Below are 14417 nucleotides of genomic sequence, written 5' to 3' on the forward strand. Positions count from 1 at the left end.
TCCTTGTCCTAGCCACTGCCCCCCTCAACCACACTATTACCGGGTGATGATCCGAGTCAACCCTATCCCCAATCTCTATCCTTTTGACCCTATCCCTTACCTCGATGTCTCCTATAGCGTAGTCTATCACCGTCACCCCCGCCCCTCCTACATACGTAAATTCCCCCTCCTCATCCCCCTCTATGTTCCCGTTCATTATTGCCCATCCTGTCTCATCTAAAAATTGCACTAGCTGCCTACCTTCCGAGTTTATTTTCCTGTCCTTTGATTTCCTACTCCTACTCTCCTCCTCTCCTTCTCCCCAGCATCCTCCCCCCTCCTGCCCTGTCCTGGCATTAAAATCACCCCCCACTAGCACTTTTGCACCTCCCTCTATCTCTTCAGCCCGCTCCTTCAATTCCCCTATCTTCTCTTTCAGATCCCCGTTTACGTATATTCCTACTACTACCCATTTTTCCCCGCCTACGCTTATTTTCCTTGTTATCATGCCCTCTTTTACCTCTTCTCTCCCTCCTCACCCACTTACTATCTCCCTTCTTACCCCTGACAGCATTTCACCTATTGCTCTTCCCTTCCTATTTTTTCGAACCGCATACTGCACTTCCCATTTATACCCTACTGGCAACTTATTTCTAATCCTTTCCCACCCCTTCTTTTCTATCCATGTCTCCATTAGAAATATTACATCCCACTCCCCTAGCCCCCTCCAGAAATCTTCATCCTTTCTCGCGAGCCCCATCACATTCCAAAAAGCTACTTTCCACCCCTCCCTTTCCGTCTTGCCTACTCCCCCCTCTTTCCTCTTTATCGCCCTCCCCCCCTGCCTCTGTCCCCCCCCCCCACTACCCATTCCCCCGACTGCCTTGCCCTACGTACCCTTCCCTGTGCATCTATACTTCCCTCTTGTCTTTCCTCGCTTGCTGACCTTTCTCTATCGCTTTCCCCTACTTTTCCCCTCCCCTCCCTTTACCCCTCTTCGCTCGCTCTCCCTGCACCGTCCCTAAGCACCTCTCCTATCTCATCCCACTTACACATTTTCCCTTCTATCCAGATCTTTGCATACCCTATTCTTACTCTGTTTCCCCTTCTCTCCTCAATAGCTGCTATCTCCCTCAACTTCCATTTCATTCTCCTCTCTGCCCAGGTGAGATCCTCGTCTATTCTCTCCTCCCTCCCTCTGAGGAGGCTTTTTCTTTCTATTACCTGCCTCTTTTGCTCCCTATTTCCTAGTCTTGCTATCCATATCCCCTTTTCTCCCCCCTTTTTCGCGCCTACCTCCCTCATATCCGTTACCTTGACCTCTACCCCTATCAGCTGCAAAATCTTTTTCAACCCTTCCTTTTCTCTTCCCTTCTCTAGTGTTTAGAGAAAAACTGCGAACTCTTAATTCGAAAATGACGCGAGGGAGAAGTGACGGGATGCTTGGGAATGTTGCAACAAATTATAATTGAATACTCGACACGTAAAATAATGCTTCATTCATTAATACATGTTCCTCGATTGAGAGATAGGTTCGGACTGAACGTGGTCATCGCGACAGCTCCGTTGCTGGGCGAAAAACACGAAAGCGTATCGTAATAGACGTGAGGATAGAAAAAAAAACAAAATAAGTGTGGTAGAATAGAATCGGCGAATTTTGGCTTTGAAGCGATACTTTGCCATAACATTCCGCCCGCCTTGACAAGCTTGAGGAAGATTGATAATGATGTAGAACAGGCAGAGTATCGATTAGTCCGCAGGAGTGTCCTTCGATTTGTCAGTATCAGGACTCCGTAGAAGGCATAGCTTGACGATTGGTCGTTTATACGTCGAATGCTGAGTACGGACACTCACAACGCGAACAAGACCATCTTTTCCGGGGTGCAGTTCGACGACTCGGCCAAAAGCCCATTTGGTTGGTGGATATCGCTCGTCCTTGATGAGAACGAGAGAATTAATTTTCAATGCGTTTGTGCGGTAATGCCATTTTGCACGCAGTTGCATCAGTTGTAAATATTCCGAACTCCAACGGGACCAAAAATGCTCCAGCATTTGTCTCAACAACTGCCATCGGGATAACCGAGAGGTTGGAAGATGGCCGAGAGATGGTTCCGGGATGGCATTAAGAGCGGAACCGATCAGAAAATGTCCCGGAGTGAGCGTATTAAGGTCTGATGGGTCGTCTGAAAGTGCACAAAGCGGGCGAGAGTTCAAAACTCCCTCTATCTGTGCGAGTAGCGTAGCGTACTCTTTGTACGAGAGTCGTGAGTCGCCAATGAATCTTTTGAGATGAAATTTCACAGATTTTACGGCGGCTTCCCACTTTCCCCCAAAATGAGGGGCAGAAGGGGGGTTGAATTTCCATGAAGTTCCATCGTTTGCTAGAGAGGTAGCGATAGTAGAGAATTCTTTGGACGTTGCGTGGAAGAGTCTTCGCAATTCCGCGTCTGCGCCGACGAGGTTTGTCCCGCAGTCACTCGTGAGGGTTTCGCAAATCCCTCGGCGGCTCGTGAACCTCTTGTATGCTGCTATGAATCCCTCTGAGGAGTAATCTGTAGCCATTTCTAAGTGAATTGCGGAAGTCGAGAAGCAAACAAGGACGACTATGTATCCTTTGTACGTTCTGGCACCGCGACCACGAAATGTCCGTAAGAAGATCGGACCGGCGTAATCAACTCCGGAGTTGATGAACGGGCGCACTTGACTGAATCGCGAGGGCGGTAATTGCCCCATCAGTTGATACCCGAGCATTGCGCGATTCCGTTTACACGTAATGCATCGTCTTATGAAGCTACGGACTGGTACGCGGCCTCCAACTACCCAGTATTGGCGTCGGAGTGTGACGAGGGTAACTTGAGTACCCCCATGGAGAGTTTTTCGATGAGCTTGTTCTATGACAAGTGTAGTAAGGGAAGCTTCTTGTGGTAGTATTAATTGGTGCTTTTCGTCATAGCTGCATGGAGAGTTGTGAAGATGGCCGCCAACTCGCAGCAAACCGTTGGAGTCGACAAACGGGGCCAGTCGCAGAAGACGGTTGGATCGCGGAAGTTGTTTTTCTTCCGAGAGAAGTTGTATCTCTGCGTTAAAATACGCTGACTGGGTCGCCTTGACCCAAAAAAGGCGCGAATGCTCAAGTTCGGCCGGCGTGAGAGGATTCTCTCTGCTGGGGGCGGCCTGCCTCTGTAGAAATTTTCGAGATGCTCGGAAACACCAAGCGGAAACGTGTAAGAGCTTTGTAAGGCTGGAATAGCGTTGTACGAGGTCCCATATGATGGTGCGATCGTCGGTGTTGACAATGTGTGCGTGTAATTTGCGGAGCTCAAGGGCGACCTCTGGATGGACTGGTGGATGCAATGAGGGCCACGATGATATATGCTGCGACAACCAAACGGGCCCATTCCACCAGAGGCTGTCTTCTTGTAACTGCCGCGGGCTAATGCCTCTTGACGCGCAATCGGCTGGATTTTCCTTGCCCGAGACATGGTGCCATTGAGATTGATCAATTTCTCGAATTTCATTAACGCGGTTGCGGACATATTCCGTCCAACGAGACGGATCTCCACTGATGTAAGCCAGCGCAACGGTGGAATCCGTCCAGAGGTGAATCGTGGCGTTTTCGAGTTTGAGTACTTTTCGAAGGTGCGAGACGAGCCGAACTAGCAGCACGGCTGCAGATAGTTCCAGCCGCGGAATTGTAACTTTTTTTAACGGGGCTACCCTTGTTTTCGCCGCAACAAGTGATACTCGAATGTCGTTGCTTTCCGTAAGCAGGCGAAGAAAAACTACTGCACTCAAGGCACTTTGTGATGCGTCTGAAAAACCGTGCAGTTCGACGGACTGCGACGCTGCAAGGTTTGCTCGACTACCGAAATAACGTGGCACCGAGATAAAAGCAATATCCTTGAGTTCTTCTTCATAGATTCTCCAGCGAGTTTCAAGAATTTTGGGAAGTGGATCGTCCCAATTTAGACCAGCTGACCACAGCTCTTGAATGAAAATTTTTCCACGAACGACAACTGGGGCTATCCAACCGAGAGGGTCAAAGATCTGAGCAACTCGTGAGAGAACATTACGTTTAGTGGGTTGAGACTGTTGTTGCTGACGAGGCGAGGAGAATTTGAAGGAATCGGAATTTGCATGCCATAGGAGCCCGAGCGCTCGCACTGGGCTGTTATCTTCAATGGAAACGAGCTGCGATATGTCCCTCTCTTCTTGCGGTATCTTTTCGAGTAATTCCTCGCAATTTGAGGTCCATTTTTGTAAGTTGAAGCAGCCACTGGCGAGGCACTCGTTGATTTGGCGAATTTTTTCTGTTGCTCCTTCAAGGTCGTCGGCTCCTGATAGAACGTCGTCGACGTAGATTTCTCGTTCGATGATGTTCACTGCGAGGGAAAATCGGGATTTTTCGTCAGCTGCGAGCTGTCAGAGTACGCGTAAGGCCAGATACGGGGCGCTTTTAAGTCCATAAGTTACCGTGCACAGTTGATATGTTGATACAGGATCCTGTGGATTTTTTCTCCATAGAATCCGCTGCAGATCCCAGTCGTCGGGATGTACTCCGATTTGACGGTACATTTTCTCGATGTCTGCTATGAAAACATACGCGTATCGACGCCATCGAGTGATTACATCTGCGAGATCATTCTGAAGCTTGGCCCCAGCGTACTGTAAGCTGTTGATTGAGATTTTGCGTGTCGTAAGGGCAGATCCATTAAAAACGACTCGAATTTTCGTAGTTGTACTGTTGTCACGCACCACTGCATGATGCGGTAGATAAAAAACGCGTCCCGAAGCTTGGTCTGGATTAGGCACGAGAGTCATGTGTCCAAGCTTCTCGTACTCCGCAAGAAAGTCTGAATAGGCGGTTTTTCTTGCCGGATCTGCCTCGAATTGTTTTTCTTGACGCGATAACGCGAAGAGCGCAGATCTCCGAGAGTCCCCAGGATTGTCTGGGGGTTGTTTAAGAGGAATACGTACGATGTACCGGCCTTCCGGTGAACGAGAGTGAGTCTCGACAAAATGCTGCTCGCACTGCGAGTCTTCTTCGGAGAGTAAAGTTTCGCGATTTGAGGTTGTTTCTTCTTGCAGCCAGAAACGTTGAAGAAGGCTGAGAAGTTCACGATCTACGGAACATTGAAATCCGTATGCCGACCCCCTTTTTTGAGGGGGGTCCTGTGACGGAATGGAACCCGATAGGATCCAGCCAAGGGCGGTTTGCTGAGCTATGGGGCTTTGTCGATCTCCTTTACGTAATCCTTCCTCGAGAATCACGCTATAGGCCTCTGCTCCGAGAAGAAGATCAATTGCTCGTGTTGAGGACGAGTCTGGATCGGCAAGTTCTAGATTTTCTAGATGAGGCCAGTTATTTTTGAGTACTCGACAAGGGGGAACGTAAGACGTTAGTTTTGCAAGTATGTATGCATTTACGGGAAGTGAAAACGTCTTGACGCGAGACTGGATATTGAGATTGACGAGTCCGCGCGCATTGACGGTGCGCTTGCCACCGATTCCGCGTATAGGCAGCGAGGTATTCATTCTTGGCAATGCTAAGCGTTGGGCGAGTGATTCTGTGACGAATGACACCTCCGATGCTTGATCGAGTAACGCTCCAATTATGAGTTCTTCCCCGGTACGAGAGGTGACTTTCACGAGCGCGGTTGCAAGCAGTACTGGTTTGTATTGGATCGTACTTGTAAGTGCAACGTTTGTAGAGACGGAGGTGCTAGGCTGACCATCGCGATCCGGGATCGCCGCACCGTTAGTTTGTTTGCTAGGCTCAGGTGTTTCCGATGGCGACGTGGCGCTGGAACCAGGAGCTCGTTGCTCCACGGCTTTCGAACGATGTATCGTGGTGTGATGTGGGCCAGTGCACACTTGACACCGCTTTGCTGTCCGACAGTTTCTGAATTGGTGCGCCCCGAGACAATTGAAACACAAATTTCGCTGTACGAGAAGCTCGCGCCGCTGATCCGGTGTTTTGTTGCGATACTCGGGACACGTTGAAATATAATGCGACTTTGTGCATAAGGCACAATTTAGCCCTGAGGGTACGGCCGTGGACTGTTTTGATTCGTTCTCGTTCGCTCGGTTGATATTTGTTTGATGTACTTTCGCGCTGCGTTGAGGATTGGCTTTGGCGATTGGGTTAGAATGCGCCTTACAAGAGGTCGATACTCGATCGACGGCATCCAGAGCACGAACACGGCTGAACAGGAATTGTTCGAGGTCATCGAACGACGCGGGGTCTGTTTGTGCTCCGATGTTAATTTCCCACGCCTTGAGTGACTCGGAGTCTAGTTTTCGCGCTGTCATGTACACGAGAATATGATCCCAATATTCAATTGGACTACCGAGGGATTTAAGCGCCCCAAGAGCGTCTTTCGTGTCGTTCAAAAGCTGCTTTAAGTCGACAGCTGACTCGTTATTTACACGGCGCGTCGAGAATAATATCGCGAGATGGGCGTCGATCAGAACGCGTTTATTTTGGTACCGATTAACAAGAGTTTCCCAGGCGCGCCCAAAGTTGTCCCCAGCGACGGAAATATTTTTTAAGAGCAAGGACGCGTCTCCTGTCAGGCTCATTTTTAAATACTGCAGTTTTTCCACATTGGAAATGTCCTGATTCTGACCGACCATTACTTGGAATAAATCGTGAAATTCTGTCCATTCATTACATGACCCGGAAAATTTCGGTAAATTTATACGCGGCAGTTGTCGGGAAGTAAGGGCATTCCCCGGCGCTCCGTCGTGAGCAAGGGGCTCCGGGCCTCTCCACGATTTGATAATCACGAGCATGTCTGCCTTATTAGTGAGAAATGCTTCCTCGCATGTAGCATAGAGATCATCTGAAAAGTACGGAAGCTCTGCCCTTTTTTCGGGCTCGATCGTTGTCAGCTGTTCGTGAGCTGTTTGGAATTTTTTCCAATTGCTTTCAAGATACTCTATTCGTGTTTGACAGTGTATGGGTGTTCGCTTCTTCGACTCGAGCTTTTCGAGATTTATGACAGCTCGACTTATATACCCAAACAAATCGTGTTGTGTTGCGATTAGTGAACTCGCCGTGACGGGCATCGTTTTTGCTGGAATCTCTTTCGCGGAATGTTACCTTGACTGTAGTCTCGAGTGTTGACAGTGCCGAGAATCCGGCAGCGATGAGGTAGCACAAGTAACTATCACTAGAATATTCGTTACAGTTTTAATTTATACAACACTTTGCACTGTTCAATAGTTCAAACGTCCGATTCTGTTTCCTCTTTCCCGTTTTTCTCCGGCAGACACTGATTGGAGTATACAGACACGCGTAAACCGAGAGGAACCAAAGAAAAACGGGGAGGATTGAGTTCTTGGCGCTTACGATGCACTTCACTTTTCAGAACCGCGCCTTTTCCGCTGTTTTAATTTCTATGCGAGACCGAACCGAAAATGCAATCTTCCAAGACCCTTCCAATGCGCGCGCCCTCTCGAATCCGGCTCGAAGGACCAGAATATGTTTAGAGAAAAACTGCGAACTCTTAATTCGAAAATGACGCGAGGGAGAAGTGACGGGATGCTTGGGAATATTGCAACAAATTATAATTGAATACTCGACACGTAAAATAATGCTTCATTCATTAATACATGTTCCTCGATTGAGAGATAGGTTCGGACTGAACGTGGTCATCGCGACAGCTCCGTTGCTGGGCGAAAAACACGAAAGCGTATCGTAATAGACGTGAGGATAGAAAAAAAAACAAAATAAGTGTGGTAGAATAGAATCGGCGAATTTTGGCTTTGAAGCGATACTTTGCTATAACATCTAGTCTCGCTCCTCTCACTACTATATTTCCCCTTCTTTCTTCCCTTTCTTTCCTCTCTATGGCCCACTCCATCTCTTTTAACCTATCTATTGTTACGTGCGCCACTTCCGCATTCCCCTGTACCTGCCTTTCCCCCCCGCCTTCTGCACTCTTCTTTTCTAAGTCTATCAGCCTCTCCTTTACCCTTTCCATCTCCCCCCCTCTCCACTCTTCTACCTCTTCTAGTCTTACCTAGATTCCTTATCATTTCCTTCATCTCCCCCCTCTCTACTTCCCACTGCTCTTCCCTTCTAGTCATTTCGCCTTTAATCTTTTCCATTTCTTCCCTGATCCCCCTTCCCTGCCCTTTGACCTCCTCTAGCCCTATCTTCAGCTCTTCCCTAATCAACCTTAGCATATCCTGTATACCCCCTCCCTCTGCCTTCCCTTCCTTCCCTGTCTTACCCTCCGGCGACCGGTGCACTTTCCTGCTTTTACCAAATACTCTTTCTCTTTCCTGCATCTCGTCTACATCCTCCTCCCCTTTTTCCCCTTCCTCCTCCCGCTTTCTCTTCCATAAGTCTAGCACCGTCGGCGTCGATCCCAGGCTATGCCTCCTATCCCTCCCTAACGCTGCTACTGCCCCCGGCCTACCTTTCTTTTTCTCCTCCTCTTCCCTGTTCGCCCCTTCTTTTTGGTCACCGGGGTTACTCATATTCTTTCTCTCCGTCACCGCTCCCTACCTTATCTATCCACCGGCTACCTGTCTCCACTCTATCCCCCTTCTTACTCCCTAGATGTCACCGCCTATTCTTATCTTATCCGAATCGTTGCCGTTCGCCGGCTCTTTCTGCCTAACCTCAAAACTCTCCCCCTTCTTTCTTTTTCAACTGCCCTTGCCTTCTATTCCTGCCTCCCTATTCCCTTCACCCGACCTCCCGTCTATGTCTTCCCCGCTCCTTCTCTGCCCTATTTCCTTTTCCCCTTACCTTTGCTATCCTGCTAAATTCTCGCCTTTTCACTCACACTCTTTCGCACACCTGCCACTCATATTCAAAACGGAAACGGAAGTCTAGAGTTATTAATAAATAACTATGATTTCAGGCCGAAACTGAATATATAATTTATTTCAACTTTATAATTTTGAAATTCAGTTTAGTGCCCCAAATTTTCATTCATAATATAATCCTAACAATAAAATTAAGATAAAGTATGATACTATAAATAGTCAAATTTTTATATTTGAAACTGTTAAGGTTATAATTATTGGTTATATTAATGTTACTTCTACATCAAAAATTAAAAAAATTACTGCAATTAAAAAAAAAAGAATATAAAATGATATACGAGGGTATCCTTTTGGGTCCAATCCACATTCAAATGGTGATTTTTTTTCCAATTCATAAAATGTTTTTTTTGATAAGATTATTGAAATAGTTAATATAATAATAGTAATTATTATAATTATTATTAAGGTATTAACTATCAATTTATTTATTTATACTAAATTTTATTAGACTTATTGATTGAAAATCAATTATACTTAAGTTATATTATATAAATTATATTAGTAGGTTCTCCATCAGTAAATAGAAATATAAAGGAAAAGCCAAATTACATCTACGAAATGTCAGTATCATGCTGCTGCTTCAAATCCAAAGTGATGAAAATTAGAATAATGATTTAAATATACTCGAAATAAGTTAATTATAATGAATGTTGTACCAGTTAAAACATGAATTCCGTGGAATCCTGTAGCAATAAAGAAAGTTGATCCGTAAACTGAATCTGCTATTGTGAATGGTGCTTCTAAATATTCGTATCATTGTGAGATTGAGAAAGCAATACCTAGAATGATTGTTAATAATATTCTTACAAGTGTTTCCTTTTTTATATTATTTATTAATCTATAGTGGGCTCATGTATTTGTTGCTCCTGAAGAAATCGAAATAATTGTATTTAATAAAAGAATATCATACGGGTTAAATGGCGTAATATTTTTGGGGGGTCTTATTCTCCCAATTTCAATTGAAGGTGAGAGGGATCTATGAAAAAATGCTCAAAAAAAAGATAAAAAGAAAAAAATTTCTGAAATAATGAATGAAATTATTCCTAATTTTATTCCTATTATTACATTTGATGTATGTAATCCTTGATAAGTTCTTTCTCGAATGATGTCTCGACATCATTGAATTATAATTAAAATTGTGATTAGAATTCCTAATATTAATATATTTTTTACTTTGAAATTGAATCATTTAATAGAACCTAAAAGTAGAATTATTACAGCTGATGATCCTAATAAAGGTCAAGGTCTGTAATTAACTAAATGAAATGAATGTTGAGGAAAGGATATATTTTTATTTGACATTAGTTTACTTCCCTAGAATATAGGGTGATTAACACTATAAAAACATAAGCCTGAATAATTGAAACAGCGAATTCTAAAATTAATAAAGAAATTTGTCTAACTACTAAAAAAGATGATGATAATATATTAATTTTTGTTCCGATTCGTCTTAATAAGGTTATTAATAATTGGCCTGCAATAATATTTGCTGTTAATCGTACCGCAAGTGTTAAAGGGCGAATTAAATTTCTGATTGATTCAATTAATACTGTAAAAGGTATTAATGCATTTGGTGTATTTTGAGGTACAAGATGGGTAAATATATGATTTATATTTTTTAATCACCCAAATAGTATAAGTCTTAATCATAAAGATAATGATAATGTAATTATATTTGATAAATGTCTAGTTCTAGTAAAAATATAAGGAAAAAGACCCATAAAATTATTAAATAAAATAAATAAAAAAAAAAGATGAGAAAATTAACGTTCTGTTAATTTTAAAATGACCTAATAAAATTTTTACTTCTGAATGAATTATATGTATATATTAATTTTCATCATAAAATATTTTTTCGTGACATAATTAATCAAAAAGTTGTTGACGGAAATAGGAAGGTTCCAATTAATGTTCTTGATCAATTTAAGTTTAGGTTAGGAAAAAATGTTGAAGTTGGGTAGAAAATTGAAAATAAATTTATTATCATTTTCAAAAGTCAAATTTTTTCTTCTTAAAAAATTTATCGAATTTTTTTTTGAAAAAATTTTTTTTTCCAAAGTATGCTATAATAATAATTGTTATAAAAAGATTACTAAAAATTGTATATAAAAATAATCAATTTATAGGATCCATCTGTGAAATAAAAGAATATTAGATTTTCTAATATTTATAGTTTGACGAACTATTATTTTAATAAATTAATTCTTTTCATTAAGAATATTTGCTAATATATTATAAAATGATTGAAGAGATCATTGCTTGCTTTTCAGCCACTTAATGAATTAAAATGAGTTAATTCACTTTAAAAAATAAATTATTGGAATTCTTTCTATAACAATTGGTATAAATCTATGATTGGCTCCACAAATTTCTGAACATTGTCCAAATATTAATCCTGGTCGTTTGATTAATAATCTAATTTGATTCAACCGTCCTGGAATTGCATCAATTTTTTTTCCTAGACTAGGAATTGTTCAAGAGTGAATTACATCATTTGATCTAACAATTATACGAATTTGTGTATATAAGGGAATAATTGTATTATTATCTAATCTAATGAACGGAAAGAATTTTTATTAATTGATTTATTTATATAAGAGTCAAATTCGATATTTTTGAAGTCTGAGTATTCGTATCTTCAATATCATTGATGTCCAATTGTTTTGATTGTAATTAGGGGTTTATTAATTTCATCTGTTAAGTATAGTAGATGAATTAATGGTATAGCAATGAAGATTAGTAATATTGAAGGGGTTATTGTTCAAATAATTCCAATGTTTTGTTTACTTGAAAGGTTTTTATTAGTAAATTCATTTAATATTATAGTTAATATTAAATATAAAATTGATACTGTAATTAAGATTAAAATAATTAGTATAATCGTGAAAAAAGATTAATTGTTTTATAATAGGAGAATTAGCGTTTTGAAAATTTATTCTTGATCAGGTTATCATTTTCTAAAAAAAGTTTGAAACTTTATTTATGGGGTTTAAATCCAATGCATTTTTCTGCCATAATAGAATTTCCTTGTTATTCTTGGAACTTCTTCATATCTATGATCTGAAGGTAGAAATTTTTGTTTTCATTCAATAGATGAATTTGTAATTTCTATAAATATAATTTGTCGTTGAGTTGATATTCTTTCTCAAATAATAAAAATTAGGTATAGTACTATAATAAATGAAATCATTGACCCAATTGTTGAGATAATATTTCATATTGTAAATGCATCAGGGTAATCAGAGTATCGACGTGGTATACCATTGAAACCTAAAAAATGTTAAGGAAAGAAAGTTATATTTACTCCTAAAAATATAATAGTAAATTGAATTTTTAATCATTTGATATTCAATGTTATTCCAGTAAATAATGAGTATCAGTAAATGAATCCTGCCATAATTCCAAATACTGCTCCTATAGATAAAACATAATGAAAATGTGCTACAACATAATATGAGTCATGTAGAATAGTATTAATAGAAGAGTTAGAAAGTATAATTCCTGTTAATCCTCCTATTGTGAAGAGAAAGATGAATCCTAATGTTCATAGTATTGATGATCTAAAATTTATTTTAGATCCATATAGAGTTGCTAATCATCTAAAAATTTTAATACCAGTAGGGATTGCAATAATTATTGTAGCGGCGGTAAAGTAAGCTCGTGTATCAACATCTATACCCACAGTGAATATATGGTGGGCTCATACTACAAATCCTGATAGTCCAATTGTTATCATTGCATAAATTATTCCAAGAGTTCCAAATGTTTCTTTTTTCCCTGATTTTTGTGAAATAATGTGTGAAATTATTCCGAAGGCTGGTAAAATTAGAATATGAACTTCTGGGTGTCCGAAAAATCAAAATAAGTGTTGGTACAAGATTGGGTCTCCTTCTCCTGAAGGATCAAAAAAAGTTGTATTTATATTTCGATCTGTTAATAATATTGTAATTGCTCCTGCTAGAACTGGAAGAGATAATAAAAGAAGAATAGCTGTTAATTTTACTGCTCAGACAAATAAAAGTATTTGTTCAAATCTTATTCCTTTTGGTCGTATATTAATTATTGTAGAAATAAAATTAATTGCTCCAAGAATTGATGAAATTCCTGCTATATGTAAAGAAAAAATTGTATAATCAACAGATGGTCCTAAGTGTCCAAGACTTCTTGACGATGGGGAGTAAACTGTTCAACCTGTACCTGTTCCTGAATCTACTAATCTTCTTGAAATTAGTAAAATTAATGATGGTGGAAGTAATCAAAATCTTATATTATTTATTCGGGAAAAAGCTATATCTGGGGCTCCTAGTATTAGAGAAATTAGTCAATTTCCAAATCCTCCGATTATAATAGGTATAACTATAAAAAAAATCATTAAGAATGCATGAGATGTTACGATTATGTTATAAATTTGATCATCACCAATAAATGATAAAGGGGTTCCTAATTCTATACGAATAATTATTCTAGATGATAATCCTAATATTCCTGATCAGATTCCAAATATGGAGTATAATGTGCCAATGTTTTTATGGTTGAAGATGATCATTTATTCAATATTTGATATAATGGCTAAATTGAGGCGATGAATTGTAAATTTATTTATAAAATAAAAATTTCTTTCATTAAAATTTTTTAGGAATTATAATTTATATAAATTAGGAATTAAATTTATTTCTTTATGTTTTTATATCTATTCATTTGAATATATTTGAATTTATTTTGATTAAATGATAATTTGATATTTTTATTTTAATTGGATATATATACGAGTATATATGTGTATATATATATATATGTATATATATATATATATATATATATATATATATATATTAAAATTTTTAATTTACTTTCAAAAAAAGAAAAATTTGAAAAAAAAAATTTTTTTACATGAGTTAAATTTTTTAAAATTATATATAATTATTCAAAAAATCCTATATATTTTTGGATTATCTGCTCACATATTATTTAAAATAAAAATATTATTTATTGGTAAAGTGCTATTTGATTTACTTTATGAATTGTAATTTGGAACATTTATAAAATGAATTAGAACATAACATGAAATGTTAAGAAAACATACAGATAGATAAATAATTATTCATTGTATTTCCTATTTTTAATTTTTAAAAATTAATTATTCTTCAATTTAAGAAGAATAATTCATTTAAATTGATTATTTTTTATTTTATTCAATTATTCAACCTAATTACCTCCATTTATATTCTATTATATTATTGTATCATATTAACGTATAATATTAATGTATATTAGAATGTATATATGTATTTTAATTTTTAATTCACTTTTAAGAAAAGAGAATTTTATAAAAGAAAAATTTTTTTTACATTAGTCAAATTTTTTAAAATTACATATATATAATCATTCAAAAAATCCTGTATATTTTTCAATCATCTGCTCGCATATTATTCAAAATAAAAATATTATTCATTAGAAAAATGCCTTTCAATTTACTTTATGAATTGAAATTTGGAACATTTATACAATGGATGAGAACTTATTGTGAAATTTGAAGAAAACACACAGATAAATAATTGATTATTTATTTGATTTCATATTTTTGATATTTAAAA

The 14417-nt window shown here is 38.9% G+C and overlaps 1 protein-coding gene and 3 pseudogenes across 1 annotated transcript; all 4 read right to left on the reverse strand.

Annotated features, from left to right (window-relative positions):
* Positions 1-1728: 1728 nt before the first annotated feature.
* Positions 1729-8469, reverse strand: LOC138191142 (uncharacterized). Its single transcript, XM_069137143.1, has 3 exons — positions 8007-8469; positions 4453-6884; positions 1729-4398 (listed from the first exon to the last, which is right to left on the reverse strand). The coding sequence occupies exons 1-3, from the start codon at positions 8467-8469 to the stop codon at positions 1729-1731; spliced, it is 5565 nt and encodes a 1854-aa protein (XP_068993244.1).
* An 871-nt stretch (positions 8470-9340) lies between these two features.
* On the reverse strand, positions 9341-10473 carry LOC138191143 (cytochrome c oxidase subunit 3-like; annotated as a pseudogene).
* A 630-nt stretch (positions 10474-11103) lies between these two features.
* Positions 11104-11874, reverse strand: LOC138191144 (cytochrome c oxidase subunit 2-like; annotated as a pseudogene).
* On the reverse strand, positions 11859-13369 carry LOC124221683 (cytochrome c oxidase subunit 1-like; annotated as a pseudogene).
* Between the last annotated feature and the right edge of the window lie 1048 nt (positions 13370-14417).

This window comes from Neodiprion pinetum, chromosome 6, assembly GCF_021155775.2.
Source record: "Neodiprion pinetum isolate iyNeoPine1 chromosome 6, iyNeoPine1.2, whole genome shotgun sequence".
Lineage (NCBI taxonomy): Eukaryota > Metazoa > Arthropoda > Insecta > Hymenoptera > Diprionidae > Neodiprion > Neodiprion pinetum.